Below are 22,990 nucleotides of genomic sequence, written 5' to 3'. Positions count from 1 at the left end.
TTGTTGAGGAAGGCTAGTGGTATATAAAATTTTAGAAAAGCCGATGTTTTCACATAATGTTTGTCATTTATTAAACCATCGAGTTCATGACCTCCCATTGTGGCAGGGAGTTACTTGCTATGTCTTCTATCCCCCTGTATCTGTTTTCCAATTGCGTCTGTCTTTGTCTTGGAATGAGATTACTTAGTTTTGTCCTGACCCTGGCCGGAGTCCTTGGCTTGGAGGGAAACAGTCGAATGTATAGTTATAGTTTTGGGAGATGATATTTTTTTATTTGTAAATCATCTCTCTGTTATGACACTGTTATTTTTTAATTCTTAACACATGAGATTTGTAAACATTTGAGTGTGTTCCTCTTAGCCCTCTCGTGTTTAGATTCTTTTTGGGGGAGTAGATAATGAGTTCCCTATATGGCCATGTCAATCATGTAGACATCCTTTGATGATACTACTCTTTGATATCTGTAGTCGCCTTTTCGTTTTCTACGGCCACTCATGGCTAAACTCCGCCCAGAAACGATTTCATAGGTCCGTCCATCACCAAATTTCAAACTTTTGTTCTCGTTAGTTCTTAAGTTTTTTGACCGAAGAACGATTGGCTACTGAGCATCTTGACCCTTCAACGATTGGTCGTTCTGGCAGCTCACGTGTCAACAGCTGTCAACAATGAATTGAATCATCGTTTAGGCAGTGGAAGACGGCCATGGAATAGTTGCGTCACATCGCCACGTTGTTGAATAAATTATCCAGGCATGGTCGATAGGTAAAAAAGCCAAATTATGTTCTAGTTACATTTGAAACAAACAAAGTATATCACTGATCTCGTCTCTTTGAGATATAAAGAATGATATAAAAATCAAGAAAATCGGCCAATAAACAAAAAAGTTGTTAAAAAAAGCTAAAATAAACAAAAGCAATTTTTAAAATCAAATTTATTCGTCAAACAGTTGGTTTTCAACCGATTTTATGAAACAAAGACCAATGTACTTCTTTTTTCAAGCTGATTTCAGCAATGTGACTTTCAAATTCCTCAGAATTATATTTTTTACTTTTAGATTTTAGCTTTTAGGCTTACTCAATAAGGTGTTATATTCCTTGCATAACAATAGCGTAATACATCGACGGGGAGAAGCGTCGTTGTTTCAGCCAGCTGGATAGATAGCCTGTGATTGGTCCAAGACTTTGAGACGCTTGATTCACAATTCAACACGAACGGACCCTGGCGGTCTATCAAAGATGTGTTACAAATTTATTTACTGACTATTTTTCTTGGTGCTAAAATTACAAAGTAATAATTTCGCATCAGAAAAAATAACTCTCTTTATTATAATAAAATTGATACCTCGAATGACAAAATCGACCCACAAATAAGGGAGCTATAAATTATTCATAATATTTTTAAAAGTTTACAATAATTGTCTTCAAAGTCATTTTTCATCACCAAAGTCGTAATTTTTTACCGATTTTTACCAAACTAAGTGCAATGTCAATGATTTTAAATAAAAAAGGATTTAAATCGCAATTTCTGAAACATATTTTCTTTTCTGTCGGCAAATTTATAAAAATCAAAGCTGAAAACACCCTGCGGCAGTGAAAGGGCCTGTCATTTCCTTCACAACGATTGGATTTTACTTACTGAGGCCAGTCTTGGCTACCCCGCCCATGAATATTATGCCGTTGTCGGTTTTTGTCGGGTTGAATCTTAAAGAGTTAGTCGGGACTTGTGCTGATGTCTGGGTGAACTTTAGGTGATCTCCAAACTAAGTACACTGATAGTGTGCTCCTGGAATCTACATCTGTTCCTTGTTTGAATCATTTCCCCTTGTCTTACTTTTTCCTCAAGAACTTTTAAATGTACATCTAGAATGTTTTTACTATCCCATTTTCTTCCTTTTTACTGGCTCTGATATGACCTAAATGTGTTGCAAGTGCTGTAAAACTTTTAAAAACAAAAACAAAACATAAGCCATCGAGTTTCTAATTAATTCTCTATAAAGCAGCGACCTTTTTTTCCACTATCTGTTGCCCTACCAAACATCTGATTGGTAGCAGGGTTACCAATTTAGCATCTTTTATTCCAATTTAAAAAGCTTAGCACGGGAGTGATCTTCGTAAGTACAAAGGGCTAGAATCTCAAATCATATATATAAGATATTGATTGGAGAAGGTTAATAGGAAACAAAAATTTAAGGATAATAGCCAGTTTCACAATGACCAACCAATTTTTGCTCCATAACTGTCAATTATAATCCAATAGGCAAAAATGATGGACGAAATTGTTTGCACAGTCAACTGTAAAAACATTAGCTTAGGGTAGCCAGTTCAGTGTTTTCAGTGCCAATTATCAGAAACTTTGTGTTGTTTTATGCTGCTTGGTTTGGAAAAGGTGCAATTTCTATTATAATTAAGACACAAGAGCATATCATCAATGTGCCCAGTTTGAGATCAGCTAAAAGTATCATCCAGACTCCAGCACATGATCCAGCTAAGAGGAATACGCTCAAATGCAAGATATTTTCAAAACAAAAATATCCCTTGACCAAGAGAGAAAAAAAAAGAATTGAAAAAATGCTAATATTGCAATAAAAAATAGAAAAGAATAAAAATTGATAAGATAGTTTACAAGGCAGATTCAGATATCATTATTAGAGCCATCTCAATGTTTTCTGTTGCATGATTTTGTTGGCATTTGTTGTCCCAATTATCTTTTTTCACCAAAATAAAAAAAAGATTAAAAAAAAAAATAAATAAATAACAAAAAAGGAGATAAACAGGGTTTTTATCAAGCTTTCATCACACATTTGAATTGATCATGCTGCTATGTGCTGTTCAAAAACACTTAATGATATTCAGTTTTGGATTCCATATGGTAGATCCCCATTCCTAAAAAATAAAGACTCCAATCACTAACTCTTCTGACAGAGTTTAACTATTTTTCCACCACCTTTTTTTTTTTTTCATCTAATGAGAATATGACCCTTTGAAATGTCTTCCCAATGCTGCATTGATAAATGCATTCTTCCATAATATCTTTATAAAAAATTATTTTTGTATTATCTAAATTCTCTCCTAATATTGTACCCTTTATTAATAGCATTGTGCTCCAATTTTTTGCATTCATTTTATGTGCTTAAAGCTACAGTTTCAGTTAAACTTTTGTCTTTTAAAATATTGTTGTTTATTTATGGCATTTTATTAACAATTTAACGGTATTCATTGGTAAGTAGATGCTATAAGCTAGCCTATTAGTAAAATAAGAATGTATGGCTTTTGTCATCATAATTTGCAAAGTAGGTTGAATAAAGTAAATTGTTTCATAGACGGTTTTCATTTTGTTTTAAAAGTATTTGTAATTGTGAATCATAGTCAGTGAATAATAAGAATAAGTTGCCAACCAGATGTGTGTACCTTAACTAGACTTTTCCAGCTACAACAAACGTCAGATGAGTCGAATCTACCCAAGAGGAGGTCGGGTGGACTCTAGCAATTTCCTGCCACAGGTACATTTATTTGCTGTGATTATGTGATCCTGGTTTAGATAAAGTTTTTGACATTGTTTAATTTCAAGATGTACTTTTAAGCCTGTAATTTGCCTCATTCCTAAATATTATGATCTTCATTTTCATTAAAAACATTTGTTTTGTTTTTTTATAAATTTTTTTTTTTCTGTCTCTTTGAAAATGTCAAATGTTTACTTAATTTTTATTTCTTAGTTTTCATAGCTATTTAAAATTTGTGCATTCATTTTTTCCAGATGTTATCATTTAAAAAAAATAGAAATAATTTACGTTTTCAAAATGTGTTGAATATGTTTAATGTATTTAACAAGAAATGTTAAAAAACATAACAATACTAAATGCGACTATAGCATTGTTAAATTTAATCAAATCTTTTGCTTTCCAATGTCAGATTTTCTGGAATGCAGGATGTCAAATGGTGGCTTTAAATTTCCAAACTGCCGACATTAATATGCAACTTAACCAAGGCAAATTTGAATATAATGGTAATTGTGGGTAAGTTATGTTTTTTATTTTTTCCATTGAAGTGTAATATGTGATGGTTTGTTCTTTTAGTGCAGGTTTCCTTGAACACGATGGCATACCTAAAAAAATTTTAATGTCCATTTCCAAACTCCCGACAACAATATGATGCAACTTACACAGGACAAATTGTGGATGAGTTGTGATTTTTTAGATGTCTGATTCATATGTTGTGGTTTATTAATGTTACCATGGGTTTTCTTGGACACAATGACCCTCTTAAACTAAAAGAATATTGGCGGTGGCTTTCAACTGAGGAGTGATTCGAACATTAAATTAACCATGGAAATTGAATGAGGCCTAAGGTTTTTTTGTTTTTTAAAATTTGATTTCATTTGATTTTTAAAATTTTCATTATGAAAGTCACTGTAAAGCAAAGCAAGGAAAATAAACAAAAGAAATAAATTTAATAAAGAAATAAAGTGACATAAATTACAAAGTTGACAACATGAAATTCAAATTCATCTATAGGGTCTATTCCAAGACTGGAATAACCCAGGCATCAGCTGTAGTGCAGCACTGCAGACTGGTCTAGGGTGAGATGACTTGCTCAAGGTCACACAGTGTGGTGGGGAAAATCAAACTTGATTCCTCTGAGTATGAACTAGTAGCCATATTGCTGTGCCACACTGCCTGTTGTAAACAGCAAATATTACCTCTGTGGATTATACAGATTTAATTAGTGCACGGAACTGTGTTTTCAGTCCACTGGAAATAAAAATAGTTTAAAAGGACCAAATATCGTCGATACTTACCTTAGTCAATATTGGCGACATTGATGCTGAGCCTATTGTCAGTTAGGCATTATCATAAATGGACAGGCATAAAATTTATGGCAATTTGACGGCTTAATAATATCATTTACAGCGTTTTATTCACTCTCGGAAAGTCTTGATTGAGAGTTGCTCGAAATCAGCACCCGAGTTTCTTACATTGGCCATTGGCCTGACCAATTTGACCAAAATTACTACACAGAGAATAATGTTTCTATAATTAATTTTAAATTAACATTTATATCTATTTTTAATTTTTCAGAGTCCGTTAGAATTTTTGTGATTATCAAAACAGATTATTTTTCCAAGGAGATCAGAGTTTTAGTATTCTTTGCCCAAGTAAGGTTCAATTTGGTCACTTTTCACATCGATCACTGGCCTCGAGCACGCATGTGCCCCCCCCCCCCCTGGCAGTCTTGACTTTGTCTTCTTCCAACATCCTTTTCTTTCGAAATCATCCCTTGTCCTTTGTTTTGTAGGGCTAGTCTATTATTCATTGTCTATCATGTCTTGTAAAACTAGGATTTTTATTACTGGTATCCCATTCTTCCATTCTACTAGCCCTAAAATGACCTCAATAAGCGCCATCAAACCTTTAAAAACAATAGAGCCCTTAAAAGAACGTAGAGTCATCTTCCTTAACATAATGTTTCCGAGTCCGTGAGAGTTTTGTGATTATCAAAACCGATGATTTTTTCAAGGAGATCAAATTTTTAGTATTGTTTGCCCAAGTAAGGTTCTATTTGGTCACTTTTTACATCGATCACTGGCCTCGAGCACGCCTGTGCCCCTTTCTACCAGCCCTATCTATCTCTCTCTATCTCTAAGCTCTCCCACCCCACCCTCTCTCTCTCTCTCTCCTCTCTCTCTCTCCTCTCTCTCTCTCTCTCTCTCTCTCTCTCTCTCTCTCTCTCTCTCTCTCTCTCTCTCTCTCTCTCTCTCTCTCTGATGCTCCCTCAAACATATTCAAGACCCTATAGCTATAAAGTTGTTCTCTTAAATAATTTGTATTTTTTTATTATTTTTTTTGTTCGTTTTTGTTTCGTTTTTCCCCTGAGTCATATTGTTACGTACAAGGAATGCACAAGGCAATACATTTTGACGTCTCCCTGTGTTCTAATTAAAAATAATAATAATATTAAAAGTGAGTAAAAGAAAAACAATAAAACTTTTCAAGTCACCAGGAATGGTGTCAACGTGTTGAAGTTGAAAATTAAGAATTTTTTTGACTGGTATCCCATTTCTTTCCTTTCTACTAGCCCTATCTATCTATCTCTCTCTATCTCTAATCTCTCCCACCTCCATCCTCTCTCTCTCTTTCTCTCTCTCTCTCTCTTAACATTTTTTTCTCTCTCTTTTATTTTTTTTTTAAATTTTGTTTGTTCGTTTTTGTTTCGTTTTCCTCCCGACTCATATTGTTACGTACAAGGAATGCACAAGGCAATAAATGTTGACTCTTTTTGTGTTCTAAATAAAAATAATAATATTAAACGCGAGTGAAAGTAAATAAATAAAAAATGCTAAATGTCGCTCAAACTTCTCAAGTCACCAGGAATGGTGTCAACGTGTTGAAGTTTAAAATTAAGAATTTTTTGCCAAGGGAGTACAAAAAAAAAGAAAAGAAAGAGAGATAGAAAGAAAATATTATACCGAGAAATGAGCTTGAACACCTAACTCACCCCACCCTGGTTACAGTTACACTGTGCTAAAACAGCCGCCCACCTTGCCTTCTTGCGCTCGGTCAAACAATTTAGCCCGTATAATTATAATCTTTTCCGGTGGACTGAATACACAGCTGTGTATTCAGTCCACTGGTGGATTGAAAACACAGTTCCTTAGTACATACATATTTCATGGCAGCGAACTATATACAAATTCAGATTTTATCCTCCAAGTTAGAATTTTATGCATATTTTTTTACGAGTATTGGTGGATTTGTTTTGTTGCTTTTCTCCTTCAAAGTAGATATATAACAAAATTGATGTATGTTAATTCTATGATTAAGTATTTTAAATAGACAATACATATGACTAGAAGAAATTGTGCATTTTGAGTTGATGCTACATTTTTTCTTTGCATTAAAAAAAAAAGAAAATTACAGAATGTTTGTTTGTTGCCTGAATTTCATTAAGGGTTGAAGATAGGAAATCAGGTTAATACTGTAGTGGTACAAAAATAATGAATTATCTGTGAAGTGTTTTTTGCTGGGCAATGTGGTAGATACATCTTTGATCAATTGGGATTTTTTTTTTGGAGGTAAATTGTGAAGTCAAATGTTAATGAAAAATTTTTAAAACATACATTGTGTGATGAGTGTACACATCATGTTAATGGTATCAGAAAGAGGATGCGTCAATTATGGGGGGCAGCATCGGTATAGGCTGTGCTGTGCACCCGAAAGGTACCAAAGTCAAATACCCGCTGTGCTTTTTTGACATTGAACAAGTCGACTCGCCCTAGCTCCATTTGCAACGCTGCACTGTGACTGGTTATGTCAGTCTTCCCATGGAATAATAAATAGAATAGACCCTAAAGACAAATTTCCCCTTATGGGATGAATAATGGGATTTTTAAAAAAGATTCCTTGTTTGGTAAATTTATGTTTATTTTTGTTTACTTGTCTTTAATGGTCTTTCCACTTCATTCTTTCAGCTACTTATTGAAGCCGGATTTCATGCGTCGACCAGACCGTACATTTGATCCCTTCTCAGAGAGCCCTGTCGATGGTGTGATTGCAGCACACTGCTCTGTTCAGGTTGGTCCTAGTAATCCATTTACCATTTTGAGGATTACCGTAAAAACGGAATTCTGAAAGATTCATATTTCATATTGAGTAATAACATGATGAGACTTGAGACAATTAGAATCATTGCTCTTTATTTGAATAGATATAGTAACTTTTCCTAGACTTATCCATTATATTTCAAGAAAAGAAAAGAATAAATATTGTACTCCATAGGATCTGTATTTTTGGAACTATAAGCTTTTGAGTGCATAACCTGCCTACTTTTACGGATCATCCATCATTGTAATGGAAATTTTATGACCATTACAGACGTAAGGAAAAGGTAGAAATATTACAGATATTGATTTCACAGCAATTTGGTTGCAGTGTTAGGGAAATATTTTTTTTAAGTTATCGAATTTTCAAGAAGAAAAAAAAAAATTCCCTTCAAGTTATAAAGGATACTGCTCAGTTTCACAGCCACGATTGGTAAGTCCATCACTAACTTGTAATGGTGGCCTTAGAATTACGGCATTTTTATGAGATATTACTGATGAATTTTGTATTAGTTTATGATTTTGAAATTTTCAAGTAGGCAGGTATGAGAATGAATATGAAAATACAATGTTACATAAATAATCAGCTATAAGACGACATGTTAAGAGTCATTTTCAAATTAAATTTTATGAGGTATATTGCATTATTGAAATACTTTAATAAGTAATCAGAAACTCTTTTTTTGTTCATCGAGTATACACTAAGTATTAATTAAAGAGCATATTCAAGTTTTCTCTTGTTGAGGATCTAATATTGCATCTTTGACATAACAGGTCATTTCTGGTCAATTCTTGTCGGACAAGAAGGTTGGCACCTACGTGGAGGTTGATATGTATGGTTTGCCCACTGACACCATCCGCCGGGAGTTCCGAACACACGTGGTTCCAAACAACGGTCTCAACCCTATCTACAATGAAGAACCATTTGTCTTTAGAAAGGTATGATTTGCTGCACTGATATTACGTGCAGTACATTTGACTTAGACGTAAAATACCCTGTCTTTTGCAAGAATTCTTTTTGTTCAATTGTAGTCTTGATTTAGAGGCGAAACAAGTAGTTGAGGCACTGGGACCTTGAAGGTCCCAGGTGCTAGCCCCACTTTAGGCACTTTTGTTTTTTTCTTGGGTAAGAATAGTGACCCCCAATTTGCACACTTTGGATAACAAGGGTGATGTTTAGTTGATGGATTATCTTTATTTCTTCATAGCATCTAAAGATGCTGAGTCTAGCTTTGATTCCAGCAAGGCTGAATTTCACTTTTATCAAAATCTTTCTCGTTACATATTTAGTTTATAATTGCAGGGTTAATATTTTTGCCAGGGGAGTATTAACTAGTTAAAAACAGATGTGTAATACAGGGGGTCCCGATCGCTCTGTTGGTAGAACTCTCGATTCACACTCACAGGGACCAAGATCGATCCCGGGTGCAGTCGAGATCTCTTCCAACCCCGCTGTCCACCCAACAGTTAATGGGTAGCTGGCTCTGTTAGATCTGGTGGAAAATACTTTGTGATAGACTAGACAGCGTCCTACAAAAAGGGTAGCAAGCCTATTGTCTGTTTCACACTATAGAAACCGGGATAAACTCCGGCTCCATGGGCCTAATGGCTATGAAGGACTACTTATGTGTAATACAAGATAAATAAGTTAATTAACAATGTTTTATATTCAAATAGAAGAAAATAGTGCAAAACACAATGTCGAGTATTTTATTTTAATTTCACGAATCAATCAATATACTTTGTACCAAAATCAATTAATTTGTTCTGTACATAAAGAAAAACACCATATTTTATTTATATATTTTTTAACAGATTATTTCCTTTAAACTTGCCTTTTTAAGAAAACCTCCTGATTTTGGTTGAAATTGAATTAAGAATAAAATTAAGTGATAGAGTATGAGTGGTGAGAAAACTAGGTTAAATCAAAAAAAATTTTGTCACTAGTTTTATGACATTAAGATAGAACGATATTTCCAACCACAATCGGACTAATATTACAAAAGGTCCCCACAAAAGTAGAGCTTTAAATTACTAAACAAGTCTGCTGATTTAATTAAATTATAACTTCATTTTAAAAATATGAAAATGTCAAAATAAAAAAAAGGTTTGACAATAAAACGTACCTGTAGCGGCGTTGGTCTGGCTTCTCATGAAGAAGATGTGTGGTCGGGGTACTTCTTCACTCTTGACTGATCATGACCCAGCAGATATTTAGAAGAACCGTGCTTCTCAAACATACTTCATATATGAAACTTATCACTATCATTTTGTGTCGGTATATAGATTTGACTGAATAAATTTCAAGGCATCAAATATTATCACTCTCTTTTATGGAGATGTGATATTACGACACACATCTCTTTTTATTTGTCACCGAACAGGGCAATACAACCGGCCAGCTTTGAATATTTTATAACACAGTTTTGGCCTTCTCCGTGCTATACTTTATTGGGACTCATACCCATAGTAACAGATCAACCTTTTCTGTTCTATGATTTTAATAGTCAATCTCTGATCAGACTGACATTGCATAGATCAGCATTCTCTATGCTATGACTTTTTTTTGGTCACCCGTTTGCAGACTTACATAGTACAGATCGGCCTTTTCTAAGTATGATTTGGTGGTCACTCATTCGAACATCTGATTCACATAATACAGTAACCTGCACTGTGCCTTGGGTTTATATGTCATGGTGAGTAATTTTCATTGGACGACCGAGAATGATTGTCAACACAAGGTAGCCTAACAACAGGTTTGAAAATAAATAACTCATGGTTGCCTTAAGCTAGTTTCCCATTGAGATTTAAGGTCGTTCTACAGTAACGTGATATTTTTTCCTATTTTGAAAGCAGACATTAATGAGCTAAAATAGTAATTTATATTTCATTACAGATGTCTTTTAAAAGAAGTAATTTGTATCAATGGTCATACCTTATGATTTCAGGTGGTGCTACCAGAGCTTGCTGTATTAAGGATAGCAGTGTTTGAAGACACAGGGAAACTCATTGGCCAACGTATTCTTCCATTGGATGGCCTCCAAGCAGGTTGGTCATCAAGACTTTCAATGAATATGACAGATTAACAAAGAATACATTTAAAGGATTGGAAAAGTAGAATACATTAAAGGGAATGAAATAAGGAGGAAATGGGAACAATAGAATACATTTACGTATAACGGGATTGGAATAAGGAGGAAAAGGAAAAAATAGAATAAATTATAGGGATTGAAATGAGAAGAAAAGGGAAAAAATTGAATACATTAAAGGGATTGGAATAAGGGGAAAGGGGAAAAATTGAATACATTAAAGGGATTAAACTAAGGAGGAAAGGGAAACAAAAGAATGAATTAATGCCGTCAGAATTAAGATTGAAGTTGAAGAGGAGGATATATACTATTGTTAGGAGGCAGAGTTAAAGGAAGGAATATATTGCAAGGATTGGAATGGTAGGGCAAAGGATTGAATATATTACAATGATTGGGATAAGGGTGAATGGTATGAATATATAACACTTATTTAATAAGGGCGAAAGGAAAGAATATATAACAGTGATTGGAACAGGAGTGAAAGGAATGAAAATATATTAGTGATTGGAACAGGAGTGAAAGGAATGAAAATATATTAGTGATTGGAACAAGGGCGAAAGGAATGAATGTATAGCGGTGATTGGAACAAGGTTGAAAGGAATGAATGTATAATGGTGATTGGAACAAGGGTGAAAGGAATGAATATATAACGGTGAATGGAACAAGGGTGAAAGGAATAAATGTATAATGGTGATTGGAACAAGGGTGAAAGGAATGAATATATAACGGTGAATGGAACAGGACTGAAAGGAATGAATATGTAACGGTGATTGGAACAAGGACGAAAGGAATGAATATATATCAGTGATTGGAACAGGAGTGAAAGGAATAAATATATAATGGTGATTGGAACAAGGGCGAAAGGAATGAACATATAACGGTGATTGGAACAGGAATGAAAGGAATAAATATATAACGGTGATTTTAACAAGGGCAAAAGGAATGAATATATAACGGTGATTGGAACAAGGGCAAAAGAAATGAATATATATATTTATATGTTATTATTATTATTATTTTTAAAAAAATAAATTTTGGTGGTCAAATTGATTGTTTTCTATCATTTACCTCTAGGATATCGCCACATTTCTCTTCGTACTGAGGGTAACTTCCCACTGTCTTTACCCACTGTGTTTTGCCGAATCATTCTCAAAACCTACGTACCTGTGGAGTTTGGGGGTAAGGATATACATATTAGTTTGTGTTGCATGCAATTTGGAATGTGAGGTAATCTTTTAAAAAAGAGCAAATAAAATGTGTGGATGTATGGCTTTGTAAAAGTCATTTCACCCTACCTCCTGACTTTGGGGCATTGCACTTCGACTGACCCTTTGGTTATTCCTATCTTCCCTTGGAATAGATAAATTTTTCCGTTTCGGTTAAATAAAGATAATTTTATTTATTTCAAGAAGTTGTTTGTCTGTTTTCTGTCATGCTTTAAATTCTAGGTAAATCTTAGATTTGCATGTCATGATAAAAAGGTTAGTAATTGACCAGTGATATTTTTTTACATCAATATCGTTAATCTTTTCAACTCTGTCAGATTTGTTTTGCTGAGTTTGTTGTTCTCATTGAATTTTTCGACCAGATCTAATAAATAAACCCAGCGGGTGGTTGGATGGGAGCATCACCCTTGAATCATATACCTATGATGTTCACATGGGTGTACGATCTGATAGTGATGTCGTTTCTTCTTCTCTTTACTAGCCTATCCTGCTTCTTTGGTTTGTGATTGTATTTTTGACAGGGGATATTTTTTTTCTGTAAATCTTATGCCTGTTTGTTCTTGGTTATTTATAATTTAGCTTTGATATCTTTAGGTTATGATTTTGATTTACATTTGTACTATTTTTGTTAGATTGCTTGTTTTTTTGTTTCAGCGGTCTCTCATATAACCTCAATTGTGTTGGAAGAGACCTAAAGCAACAAACAAACAAAAACCAAACAAATAAATAAACCCCCATCTAACAAATCAATGCTGGATGGACAGGAAGTCGTCAAAGGATTATTTTTATCATCAATGAGAAAAATAGTGTTTTGTTTTTAAGTAGACTGGCATTGTATTCAAAATATTGTAACATGTTGTTGCTCTCCATTAGCGTTATAGAAATGTGATTTGTATAGACTCCAGATCTATGTGAATCTAGCTTTATGGACCCTCGGGCTGTGAAGGATATGTTTTGTTTTTGTTTAGAAATATCAGAAATATACCTGACCTCATCATAACATATTTCAACAGATTTTGTGGATGCACTAGCTGCCCCAATTCAAGCCATGTCTCAAGCTGAAAAGCGTGAGAAAGCCATGAAAGACATGGGTATTGATGAGAAAGATATTTCAGATGTGCCCTTAGTCAGCAGGAATCAGACAACGACTGCCATGCCCATCAATGGTCAGATGACAGCTTCACCGAGCAGCATGGCACAGCCGCAATTAAATGCTGCTGCCAAAAAAGATGATAAAAAAGGTTAGTCGTTGTAATATGTAGTAAACTGATTTTCAAAACTTATTTAATTTCATGGGGTATTTTCCAAATTTAGCGTTGAATTAGTTGTAAGGGACTTGTATGTCTAAAGTGCTCTCAAATATTTCTACTCTTGTTGTTTCAGTAGAATTGGTTGTAATTTATTCCTCAGGTTAAAATTGGATAGAAAAAAGGACAGTTGGTGGAATGAGTTGGTATTTATAACTTTTTAAAGGGACCCTCGTTCTTTAAATCATTTGATTTTGATTGAACTGAGGCAATTTTGAACATAAACTGTTGGTTAGGCATGCCTTCCACACTATTGTGCTGCTTTTATTTTAACATTCACTAACTTTCTTACATTTTATCATGGAATGGGATCGTTCATTTTTGTCCTTTGAACAGAATTGAATCTTACAAGGTTATGAAAAAAAATTGTTTTGGGCTGGGGAAAAACTTTGTTTCTAATTCAGTCACTTTGAATATCATTGATTTGCTGAATAGTATATGGAAAAAACCCCCAAAAACTCAGCAATGATTCAGGATGATCTTTTGAATTCTACTTTGCACTCTACTTTAGAATTTTGAATGATGTAATATATTCTTTAAATTCTTATCTTTCAATCAAACTTATCAGCTCCAGAGGAAATGATATTTGAACCAATTACCAGAGAGAAACTCATGAATGAGAAAGTATATTTTAAGTTGCTGCGAAAACAACCAAAGGACTTCGAATTGTTAAAGAGACGACATCAAAAAGAACGGGCCATGATGCAGAGAGTCCACTGTACTGTCGTTGATAAATTAGTGGCCTCTCATGGCAAGGAAATGTCTGCAACTGAAAAATCAATGGAGAAAAAGCTCAAGAAAAACAAGTAAGTAGAGTAAATTTATTCTTCATGTTTCTTTTGTAAATTAAGTTTAACCAACGCATTACTGAGAATGTGAAAAAGTGAAAGAGTTGTTAATTATTTATCAATTGTGAATCATGTGTGTCTATATTACAAGTAGTTAAGATTTTCTTTTAGATTTTAGATTGATCCTGCAAAAAAATTAATGTTTGATTAAGTTGGTATCAGTTTTACAATTTTTAACTGAAACATATTAATTGGCCAGTAATATAATGAATATAATTATTATAGTTATTTCCGTTGTCAGTTTTAGAACAAGATAAGTTTACCAGGAATGTAATGTATTTTTCCCACCTATCTTTGTATCCATCAGAGAAAGCAGCAATGATGTTCGGAATGAGTCTGAATGTAAAGTCAACAATCTTGTCAGTGACCATAAAAGCAAGGTGATTTTTTTTTCATTTATTACAGTTGATATATATCTGTGTATATATTCTTAAATCGAGTTCTTTGTGATTTAGGTTTTAAATTTAAGACAACAGTGAACTTAATAAAATTTATTTAAAAAAAAAAAAAAAAAAAAATTAAGAGAAAGAGAAGATTTGGAAAGGATTTGAAAAAAAAAATGTAATCATTCACAAAGGTATCAAATTTTTTCCAACACATCATAAACTGCATTCTTGTCTCAAACGTTATAGATAAAGGAGTTGGTGGTGGCTCAAACTAAAGAATGGTCAGACATGGCAATGCGTCAGATGATGGTAGAACACGAGTTGTGGAAGGAACACATCATCCAGCAGAATGAAACTGTAACCAAATTATTGGAAGATGCACAGCGTGAACAGATGTCAGAACTGGAAGCCAAGCAGGAAAGGTAACCTTCACTTTTTCCTTTCATTAAGACATTTTTTTTATTGATAACTATTTTTTCAATTATCTGATATTAATGTTGCTTTATTGCAATCAGATAACTATTTTGTTGTAACAGCTAAGTGTTGCAGTAATATATGTATATTTGTAGAAGGATTGAGGAGGTATAGTTGTCATCTTGGAATGTACAAAATAACACCATTAAGAGATAAGCGTTATATATATTATTAATGAGATTTTTTTAATGACTTAAATAAATGTTATATATTGCAGAGAAAACAAAGAATTGAAAGCCAACCAAGCTAAACACTCAATGGATTCATCCAAAGCTGTACTCAATGATAAAACAATCAAGAATAAAGCTGAGAGAGACAGGTATATAACATGGTGGCAAGACATTTGGTATCAGTTTCAACAATCTATCTTATCTTATTTTTCAGTAGATTTATACATTGAGAAAGTTTATTGTTCGTGTAGATGAACCCATTGTTTGAAATGATAATTCATTGATAACTTCAGATTCGTTACCTTCATTTAGGTGGTTGAGGAAAAGCAGTATTTTACCATATTTTAAAAGTGGTTTAAAGAGATCTATACTTGAACCATAGACTGGTTAAGTAAATATCTTTTGTTTATATAACCTAACAGTATCGTAAACACTGTTAAACTTCATATAACATCTAAATGGTATGAAAGAATGGACATTTAATTCCGTGGAAATTCTGCAAACTTTTTGAGGGACCATGTCAAAATGACCTTTAAGTTTCATCGACTTATTTACTGAGGTTGAACTGAACCACTTAAAAGCATGAAATCTTCCATGCCTATAATTCCTAAAAATAACGCGTTAAGCAACTCATGATCAGATACAAAAATATGAACCACACAAAGAACAAACTCAGACTTGGGCTTGTAAGTGTATGTGAAAGTTAAATTCAGATGCTTTGATATAGTTTCCTTCCGGAGATAATATATGCTATTCACTAGATAATGCTATTATTCTCTCACAATGCAGTAGACATGTCAACAGAATTTACTATTCTTCTCACGAGTAAGTTTCAATAACTTTTCAAAACAATCCTTTTCAATCTGAATTTTAAAGGCGGATACGAGAACTGAATGAAAACAACACCAAGAAATTCATTGATGAGCGGAAAAGGTTTGCTGTAAAACACTCGAGACAAGTAGAAGCTTTGAAGAAGATACATATGGAGCAGACTGAGAGAATCATGGCTGAAAATCAAAAGGTAATTATTATATTTGACTTGAAAATTTTACAGTGCTGAACCAAAATGAGAATTGGTGTTATTTATATATCAAATAGAAATACGATTTTTATTTTTACTTAATTTTATTTATTATTATCTTCTTTTGGTGACTTTATTCATTTTCTGTCCATTTAATAGTACAGTATTGTTTTGATACTTACCATTAAATGAGCCTTGAAATATGCTATGGCATGTTCCAGTTTATAGAATATTTTAAGATCACAATATTTATCTAATGATTTAGATAATTGAAGTTGAAAGCAAACCACATAAAAGCTTAATTCTCAGGTTTGAGGATTGTTGGCATATGGCCGTTTTGGGATTTGTTTTTGGGTGTGTTTTTATATTTTAAAAATATTTAAATTGTTATAACAGAAAAACTCCCTTATTATCAACTGGTATAACAACTTTCTCATCAATCGCCCCCAACATGTCAGAGTAGGCTCAAATATATCATCAGTAAAAACTCTTTCAAACGGATGCCCACAAGGGTGTGTAAGCTCACCTCTACTTTACATCCTCTATACAAACGATTGTGTGGCTAGCTTTGATAACTGCCAACTCATCAAGTATGCTGATGACACCGCAATACTCGGCCTGCTCAATGATTCCGTCTCCGAATTTAAATACACTGAGCAAGTTAGTAAATTCAGCAAATGGTGTGCCGATAACTGTCTAGAGCTCAATGTAACAAAAACAAAGGAACAACTGTTTGATCACAGAAAAATAGGAAAAAGAGCAAGACAAATAACAAAAATTAACAATCAGGCGGTTGAAACTGTTGAAACGTTTAAATACCTTGGTGTAATTATAGATAACAATCTAAGATTTGAATCGCACACCAAAAATGTCATCAAAAAATGTAACCAGCGCTTGTATATACTCAGAAAATTAAGGTCTTTCAATGTGAACAGAAAGACCATGATACAAATCTACAAGTCATTAATATTGAGTATCGTTTCGTTTGGCATCACAATGTGGTATGGAAGCTGTGGAACAAAAGAAAAATCCAAACTACATAGAACCCTCAGAGAGGCTTCAAAAATAATTAACACCGACCTTAGAAGCCTTGACACAACTTTTATTAATGCAGTTGAAAGAAATCTTTTAACATTATCAACGAAAAGAGGCATCCGCTGAGCGAAAAATTCCAACTTCTGCGCTCCGGAAGACGGTATCTAGAAGCAAAATGTAGGACAAATCGACATAAGGCAACCTTCATTCCAACCGCCATAAAATTAATTAACAAATCTTTTGTGGAAAAATGAGACAACCAATGAAAATAACGAGAAGCAGTGTCGTGAATCATCATCATCGACATTGCCGCCGTCGTTATCATCATCATCATCATCATCATCATCATCATCATCATCATCATCATCATCATTATCGTAGTCATCATCATCTTCATCATCATCATCATCATCATCATCATCATCATCATCATCATCATCACAATCATTGCCATCTTCTTCTTAATATAAGACACTATATTTATAATATGGTTATCTGCTGTCCCAGCAAATATATCGTATCGTTCTATCTGTCTGTCTGTGTGCCTGTATATATGTATGTATGTATGTATGTATGTATGTATGTATGTATGTATGTATGTATGTATGTATGTATGTATGTATGTATGTATGTATGTATGTATGTAGGCATGCATATACGATGATATGCTGGTTTGTATGTATGTCTGCATGTATGTATGTATGTATATATGTTTGTATGTACCCTCATTTCTTTTGTATACATGTGTAGAAACAATGTGCAAGCGTGTATGTTCGTGTATGGCTGTGTCTGGTATTTGTAAATGTGTTGATGTTCATACCATGAACCAAACTGAGCATTGTTTACCTCACATGAATTGCCTTTAATTTGGACAATAAAGATTATTATTATTATTATTATTATTATTATTATTATTATTATTATTATTATTATTATTATTATTATTATTATTATTATTATGAACATCAATTATTTTGGAATATATAAGAAATGTACCCTTTTTGTTTTTCAGGCCCTTGAAATGATAGAAATGGCTTATGAGGAAGCCAAGATGGCATCAAAACCAGAGACTGTGGTTTAACCCCTTTCCCATCATCCCATATAACATAGGCATCAATATGCAACACGAGATAGCATTCATTGGTCTGTCTGTCTGTCTGTCTCTCTGTCTGTCTGTTTGTATTTGTCTATACATAACACAGTTTGTAAGAACTCGAGCTCTGTATTGCTATAGATATCATTGAAATTTCTGCTGGGCATAAAACAAAATTAGTGGTAATCTAATATACAAAGACTATTTTTTAAGCTGGTCTGAAATCGATGATCTGAATATATCAATGTAATATAATGAGATTAAATTATTTTATAAAACTTGAAATGTTCTTAGCACTTAACTTCAATTTATTATGTCCTTCAATTTGCTCAAATTATGAAAATGCTATCTTATAGTATAATCTAAGAACATTTTCGTTTAAAATACTTATTTGGAGAGAAAAAAAATGCCAAAAAAGATAATATGTTTTGCAAGTAGCTCCATTATTTACGCCATTTAAAAAGGACAGCAAAGTATGTATTTTGAAAACAAAGCATGCTAGAGATCACATGATAGCTATTTTGGCAAATATCTGTACTAATAGAGTGACGGCCATGTCCATTTGTTTGCATTGGAATACAACAATTTCAATCTAATTTATGTGCAAAATCAAAGATTTATTACATTATAATCCATTGTCATACTCCCTTTTTTTCAAATCATTTTATCTCTGTGATGGGGCGTAATAGTTCCATTCGGGGAAAAATGCGTTAATCTTTAAAAATGTAACGGATATCATGTTTTGTGAATACTGTAACATTGATTACTTTGATATGCTTTGTTGTTACCCTCATTGAATAATCCATAATGGTTATACAAATGTGATCAAAATATCAAATACTGTCTGTAGTTTCATAATTACCTATTGAATCGCTTTTTTTAGTCTGAATATGTGTTGATCATTTTAACTTGTACGTCATGCATGGTTGGGTTTGTTTTTTTATTATTACCATTTCATTTTGGAAATAAGTCCAATTGTAAATCAATTGTCCAAAATATGTACTTGAGCTGATGTGTGTTTCTTTGGTAACTATGACTCTGTGATTTGTGATAAAGTGAAGATTTTTAAAAAAATTATTTTTTCCTTTGGAGTGTGTAAACTGCACTGTGCAAGTATACAAATATATTAATAAGATTTGAGCCAGTAAAAATTTTGAAGAATGGGTATTATTAAATAGTTTTAATATTTTACTCCTTAGATTAAGGGGACCATTCTTAAATCTGACGATAAAATCATATTTAGAGTTTTGTGTTTCAGAATGATATAAACTATATTTCCAAAGTTATTTTTAGTTGATTACATTTACGTTGTTCAAAATTGGTACCCAATAGTATTAAATAATAATAAGAAGTTACGAAACGATCTTTTAAATTGTTATGGATTTATTTCTGTTTTTTTTGTTGTTTTTTTGTTTGTTTATTTGGTTAAGTTAAAGTACCCAAGTAGTCGTCCTCCCATAGCGGGCAGGGAGGTACATACTGTGTCTTCTATCCCCTTATATCTGTTTTCCAACATGCTTTCTGTCTTTGTCTTGGAATGAGATTACTTAGTTTTTTTCCTGGCCCTGGTCGGAGTCCTGGCTGGGAGGGAAACAGTCGAATGCATAGTTATTGTTTTGGGAGATGATATTTTTTTCCTTGTAAATCATCTCTCTGTTATGTTTAGTTTACATATTATATTATATGATTGGTAAACATTTGAGTGTATTCCTCTTAGTTGGGACCTGTGCTTGTGTCTGGATGAGACTTTTAGATGATCTCAAACTAAGTACATTGGTGGTATGCTCTTGGAATCTACATCTGATCCCTATTTGTTCCCAGTTCCCCTATGTCTTACTTTTTCTTGGGTGCTTTAATTGTAATTCTAGAACTTTTTACTATCCCAATTTCTTCCTTTTTACTGGCGCTGATATAACCTAAATGTGTTGCAAGCGCCGTAAAACCCTTAAAAACAAAACAAAAAACAAACAAACAAGTAGTCGTCTAATATTGTTTTATTACCACTGTGTTATCATGGGAAAGCAGCGTCTTATGAGATATAAATATTTCTTTGCTTTTTTAAAATTTGATTTAAAATTTCACTGTGATCTCTATGTTATTTCGTAATATATTTAGTTCTTTTATTGATTTTAAGATGGAATTGTTTTTAGTATTTGAAATCTGTGCAAGTGCAATATTTCATAGTATATCCTCTACATTAAAAAAAAATGAATTCCCTCCTTATTTTTAGATCATGTCACTATTGACAAACGTTTTATATTATATTGTTTTTAATGCTGCCACTTTAAAGACATTAACGGATTCCATATTATTCATCCGCAACTTGGGATGAAAAATTGAGAATAGAAAAATCTGCATTGGAGATAATCAAAGTCCTCCATGCGAGTGAAAAACAAGTGCATGAATAATGCAAGACTCATGATTGTAGAAAATGACTGAGGAGTAGAAGTAGAGGATGCAAATAAAGTTGTTAAGATTAAAGTGTTTATATCATTCTATAGCGATTAAACAGCAAAAAATGTAACCTTGATTTCAGCTTAATGTAAATAAGCCTTTATGGTTTAGTTCATATGACATAAAAATTGACGAGATTCATTCTTTATGATCAGGGCCATCTTGAGTAGTTTTGATTTGCATAGAAGTATTGAATGTTTTGTCAATGTTAAAATCTGTGGAGGTATCATTAGAATGTTTCCCAATGGGGAAAGAATCAATTGTCACTACAGCATTATTTACATGGTTTTACGGAATGAGTTCATCTGGCTGTTTTTATTGCAAATATTGATTTTCAGATTATTATTCATCCTACGTTTTAGTAACATTGTTTATTCTATCTCTCATTGTGTTCATATAATCTACAAGGATCATACAGCTGTGAAAATAAGATCTTATATATACAGACTTTACGCTTTAATATTGATTTTCAGATTATTATTCATCCGTTTTAGTAACATTGTAAATTCTATCTCTCATTGTGTTCATATAATCCACAAGGATTATACAGCTGTGAAAATAAGATCTTATATACAGACCTTGTGCTTTAATGTTCCTACAAGTTGTGATTATTACAGACTCTTGTTTTAAAAGGAATAACAACAATTAATTCTGAATTTAGCTCAGTCTGTTGTGGAAATTTTCTTTTCTTTAATTTTTAAATTTTTTATTCCTTTTCACTTAATAAGGATATTGAACTAGTTAAATGCCGGATTCTGGAAAAAACTTGTATTTAAAAAGTTGGGTAGAAAACTCATCCTTTAAATATTGATGGATTGAAATAACCTTTATCTTGGCAGGAACTCTCAACCTGGGACCTGATGGGTCTTACTTATTCTTAAATGAAAACATTAAATTTGTTTAGGGAGTTAGGGATTTCCCATGAAGAACTTCTTAAAGGCCTTCTGGAAGGCTTCTTAAATTCCAAGTCCATTCTAACTGCCCGCTTTATCCCTTTCCTTCAGTATCAGTTACCCCCCCCCCCCCCCCCCCCTCCCCCCCCTTCTCAATCTTTCCACCTCAGCTTCACCATCCACGCTGCATACTTATTTATAATCCACGAGCTGGGAAGGATTCTAAAGGTTTAACTTTTCTTATTCACCTCCCCTTACCTGTTGATTACTTTCATAAGGCTTCTGTCATTGCTCTGAATTGTTTAAGTCTATTTCAATCTGGGCTGCTTGGCCTGGAGGGAGATGTCTTTACCACTTGTCAGTGTAGATAGAAACTCTAAATCTATAATCTTTTGGACTATCTCACTATCTCTTTTTTTTTGCTGGTGTTGATTTGAGAGCATTTCCCCAAAGGGGTTTTAAATCAACAAAAGTTTAAAGGGAATTTGCACTTTTAAGATGGGGATTTATTAAGATATTTTAAAATAAATTATCTATAGCATTCTCCCATCCATTCAAATGAAGTTGTAGTTGAATGCAAGCTTAGATAGTTTAATCATTTGGGGGATAACATTTGTGGAAGTTTCGGGTTTTCACAGTATCAGCGAGATGGATGATCAATGAAATAGGGTTAGAATTGGATTATTGGTGTCAGATGATAGAACTGGTTCTTTACAATTTAAGCTTGTATTTCAACCCCAATCGTATAACTGATATCAAACATTTGGCTGTGTCACACAGTTCCCATTCTTTGTAATATAAAGATAATGTATCACTTCAGATTAGAGTAAAATTGAGTCTAGCCTGTGGAATGTTAAAGAGTAGTTCTTGCGCTTTTTTGTTGTTGTCTTAAAAAATACAGGTATTTTGGGGGTTTTTTTGGTTTTAAAAAAATTGGCTTGAAACGTTTTACCTCAAATATCAAGACTTCATTAAAGTCTCAGATATGAGACTACTTAAAAAGTTGAGAGTTGTTTTGATTGGTTATTATTTGAAGTAATATTTTTCTCGCCAGAATGAAAAAAAATGTGTTATGTTAGAATACGCAGTATTGAATCTGTGCCATTCAAATATTTTTTATGGGTCATAGTGAACATTCATTTTCCAAAGCTGAATTTGTATTGTGATGGTAAACCATAACCCACATTTCTTATTCAAAATGTGCAATATTACAGTTGTGAGACTGAGGCAGCTCCTTGCTTCATTTTTATTTAGAATATTTTGTTCAAATTCTATAATTAATTCATTTTCCTTTTTTTAATCCAATTGTTATTCCCTCCCATTGATTTTTTATTATTGTGATGTAGATTTTTACTAGATTGATATGATATTCTTTCGGTGAAATATGTGATTAAGTTTTGA

The 22,990-nt window shown here is 33.1% G+C and overlaps 1 protein-coding gene across 6 annotated transcripts in view; it reads left to right on the top strand.

The window, feature by feature from the left end:
• The window catches only part of LOC144959553 (1-phosphatidylinositol 4,5-bisphosphate phosphodiesterase beta-4-like), a 56,723-nt gene extending 37,121 nt beyond the window's left edge, over positions 1–19,602 (top strand). For 3 of the 6 annotated variants that reach the window (XM_078892169.1, XM_078892188.1, XM_078892180.1), the window contains exons 21-33: positions 3,427–3,499; positions 3,909–4,012; positions 7,465–7,567; positions 8,368–8,532; positions 10,542–10,641; positions 11,757–11,861; positions 12,922–13,149; positions 13,784–14,021; positions 14,371–14,443; positions 14,696–14,871; positions 15,141–15,242; positions 15,970–16,114; positions 18,162–19,602. In XM_078892169.1, the coding sequence (XP_078748295.1) occupies positions 3,427–3,499; positions 3,909–4,012; positions 7,465–7,567; positions 8,368–8,532; positions 10,542–10,641; positions 11,757–11,861; positions 12,922–13,149; positions 13,784–14,021; positions 14,371–14,443; positions 14,696–14,871; positions 15,141–15,242; positions 15,970–16,114; positions 18,162–18,230 (1,681 nt within the window). In that variant the 3' untranslated portion in view covers positions 18,231–19,602. The remainder of the gene's footprint in view (positions 1–3,426; positions 3,500–3,908; positions 4,013–7,464; positions 7,568–8,367; positions 8,533–10,541; positions 10,642–11,756; positions 11,862–12,921; positions 13,150–13,783; positions 14,022–14,370; positions 14,444–14,695; positions 14,872–15,140; positions 15,243–15,969; positions 16,115–18,161) is intronic. The other 3 variants (XM_078892198.1, XM_078892194.1, XM_078892176.1) reach the window with 1 other exon arrangement.
• The last annotated feature ends 3,388 nt before the right edge of the window (positions 19,603–22,990 follow it).

Source organism: Berghia stephanieae, chromosome 1 (assembly GCF_034508935.2).
Source record: "Berghia stephanieae isolate SIO BIC M18660-M18661 chromosome 1, UCSD_Bste_1.3, whole genome shotgun sequence".
NCBI lineage: Eukaryota > Metazoa > Mollusca > Gastropoda > Nudibranchia > Aeolidiidae > Berghia > Berghia stephanieae.
Note: the sequence above shows the minus strand (reverse complement) of the source record. Positions and strands in the feature narration are given on the sequence as shown.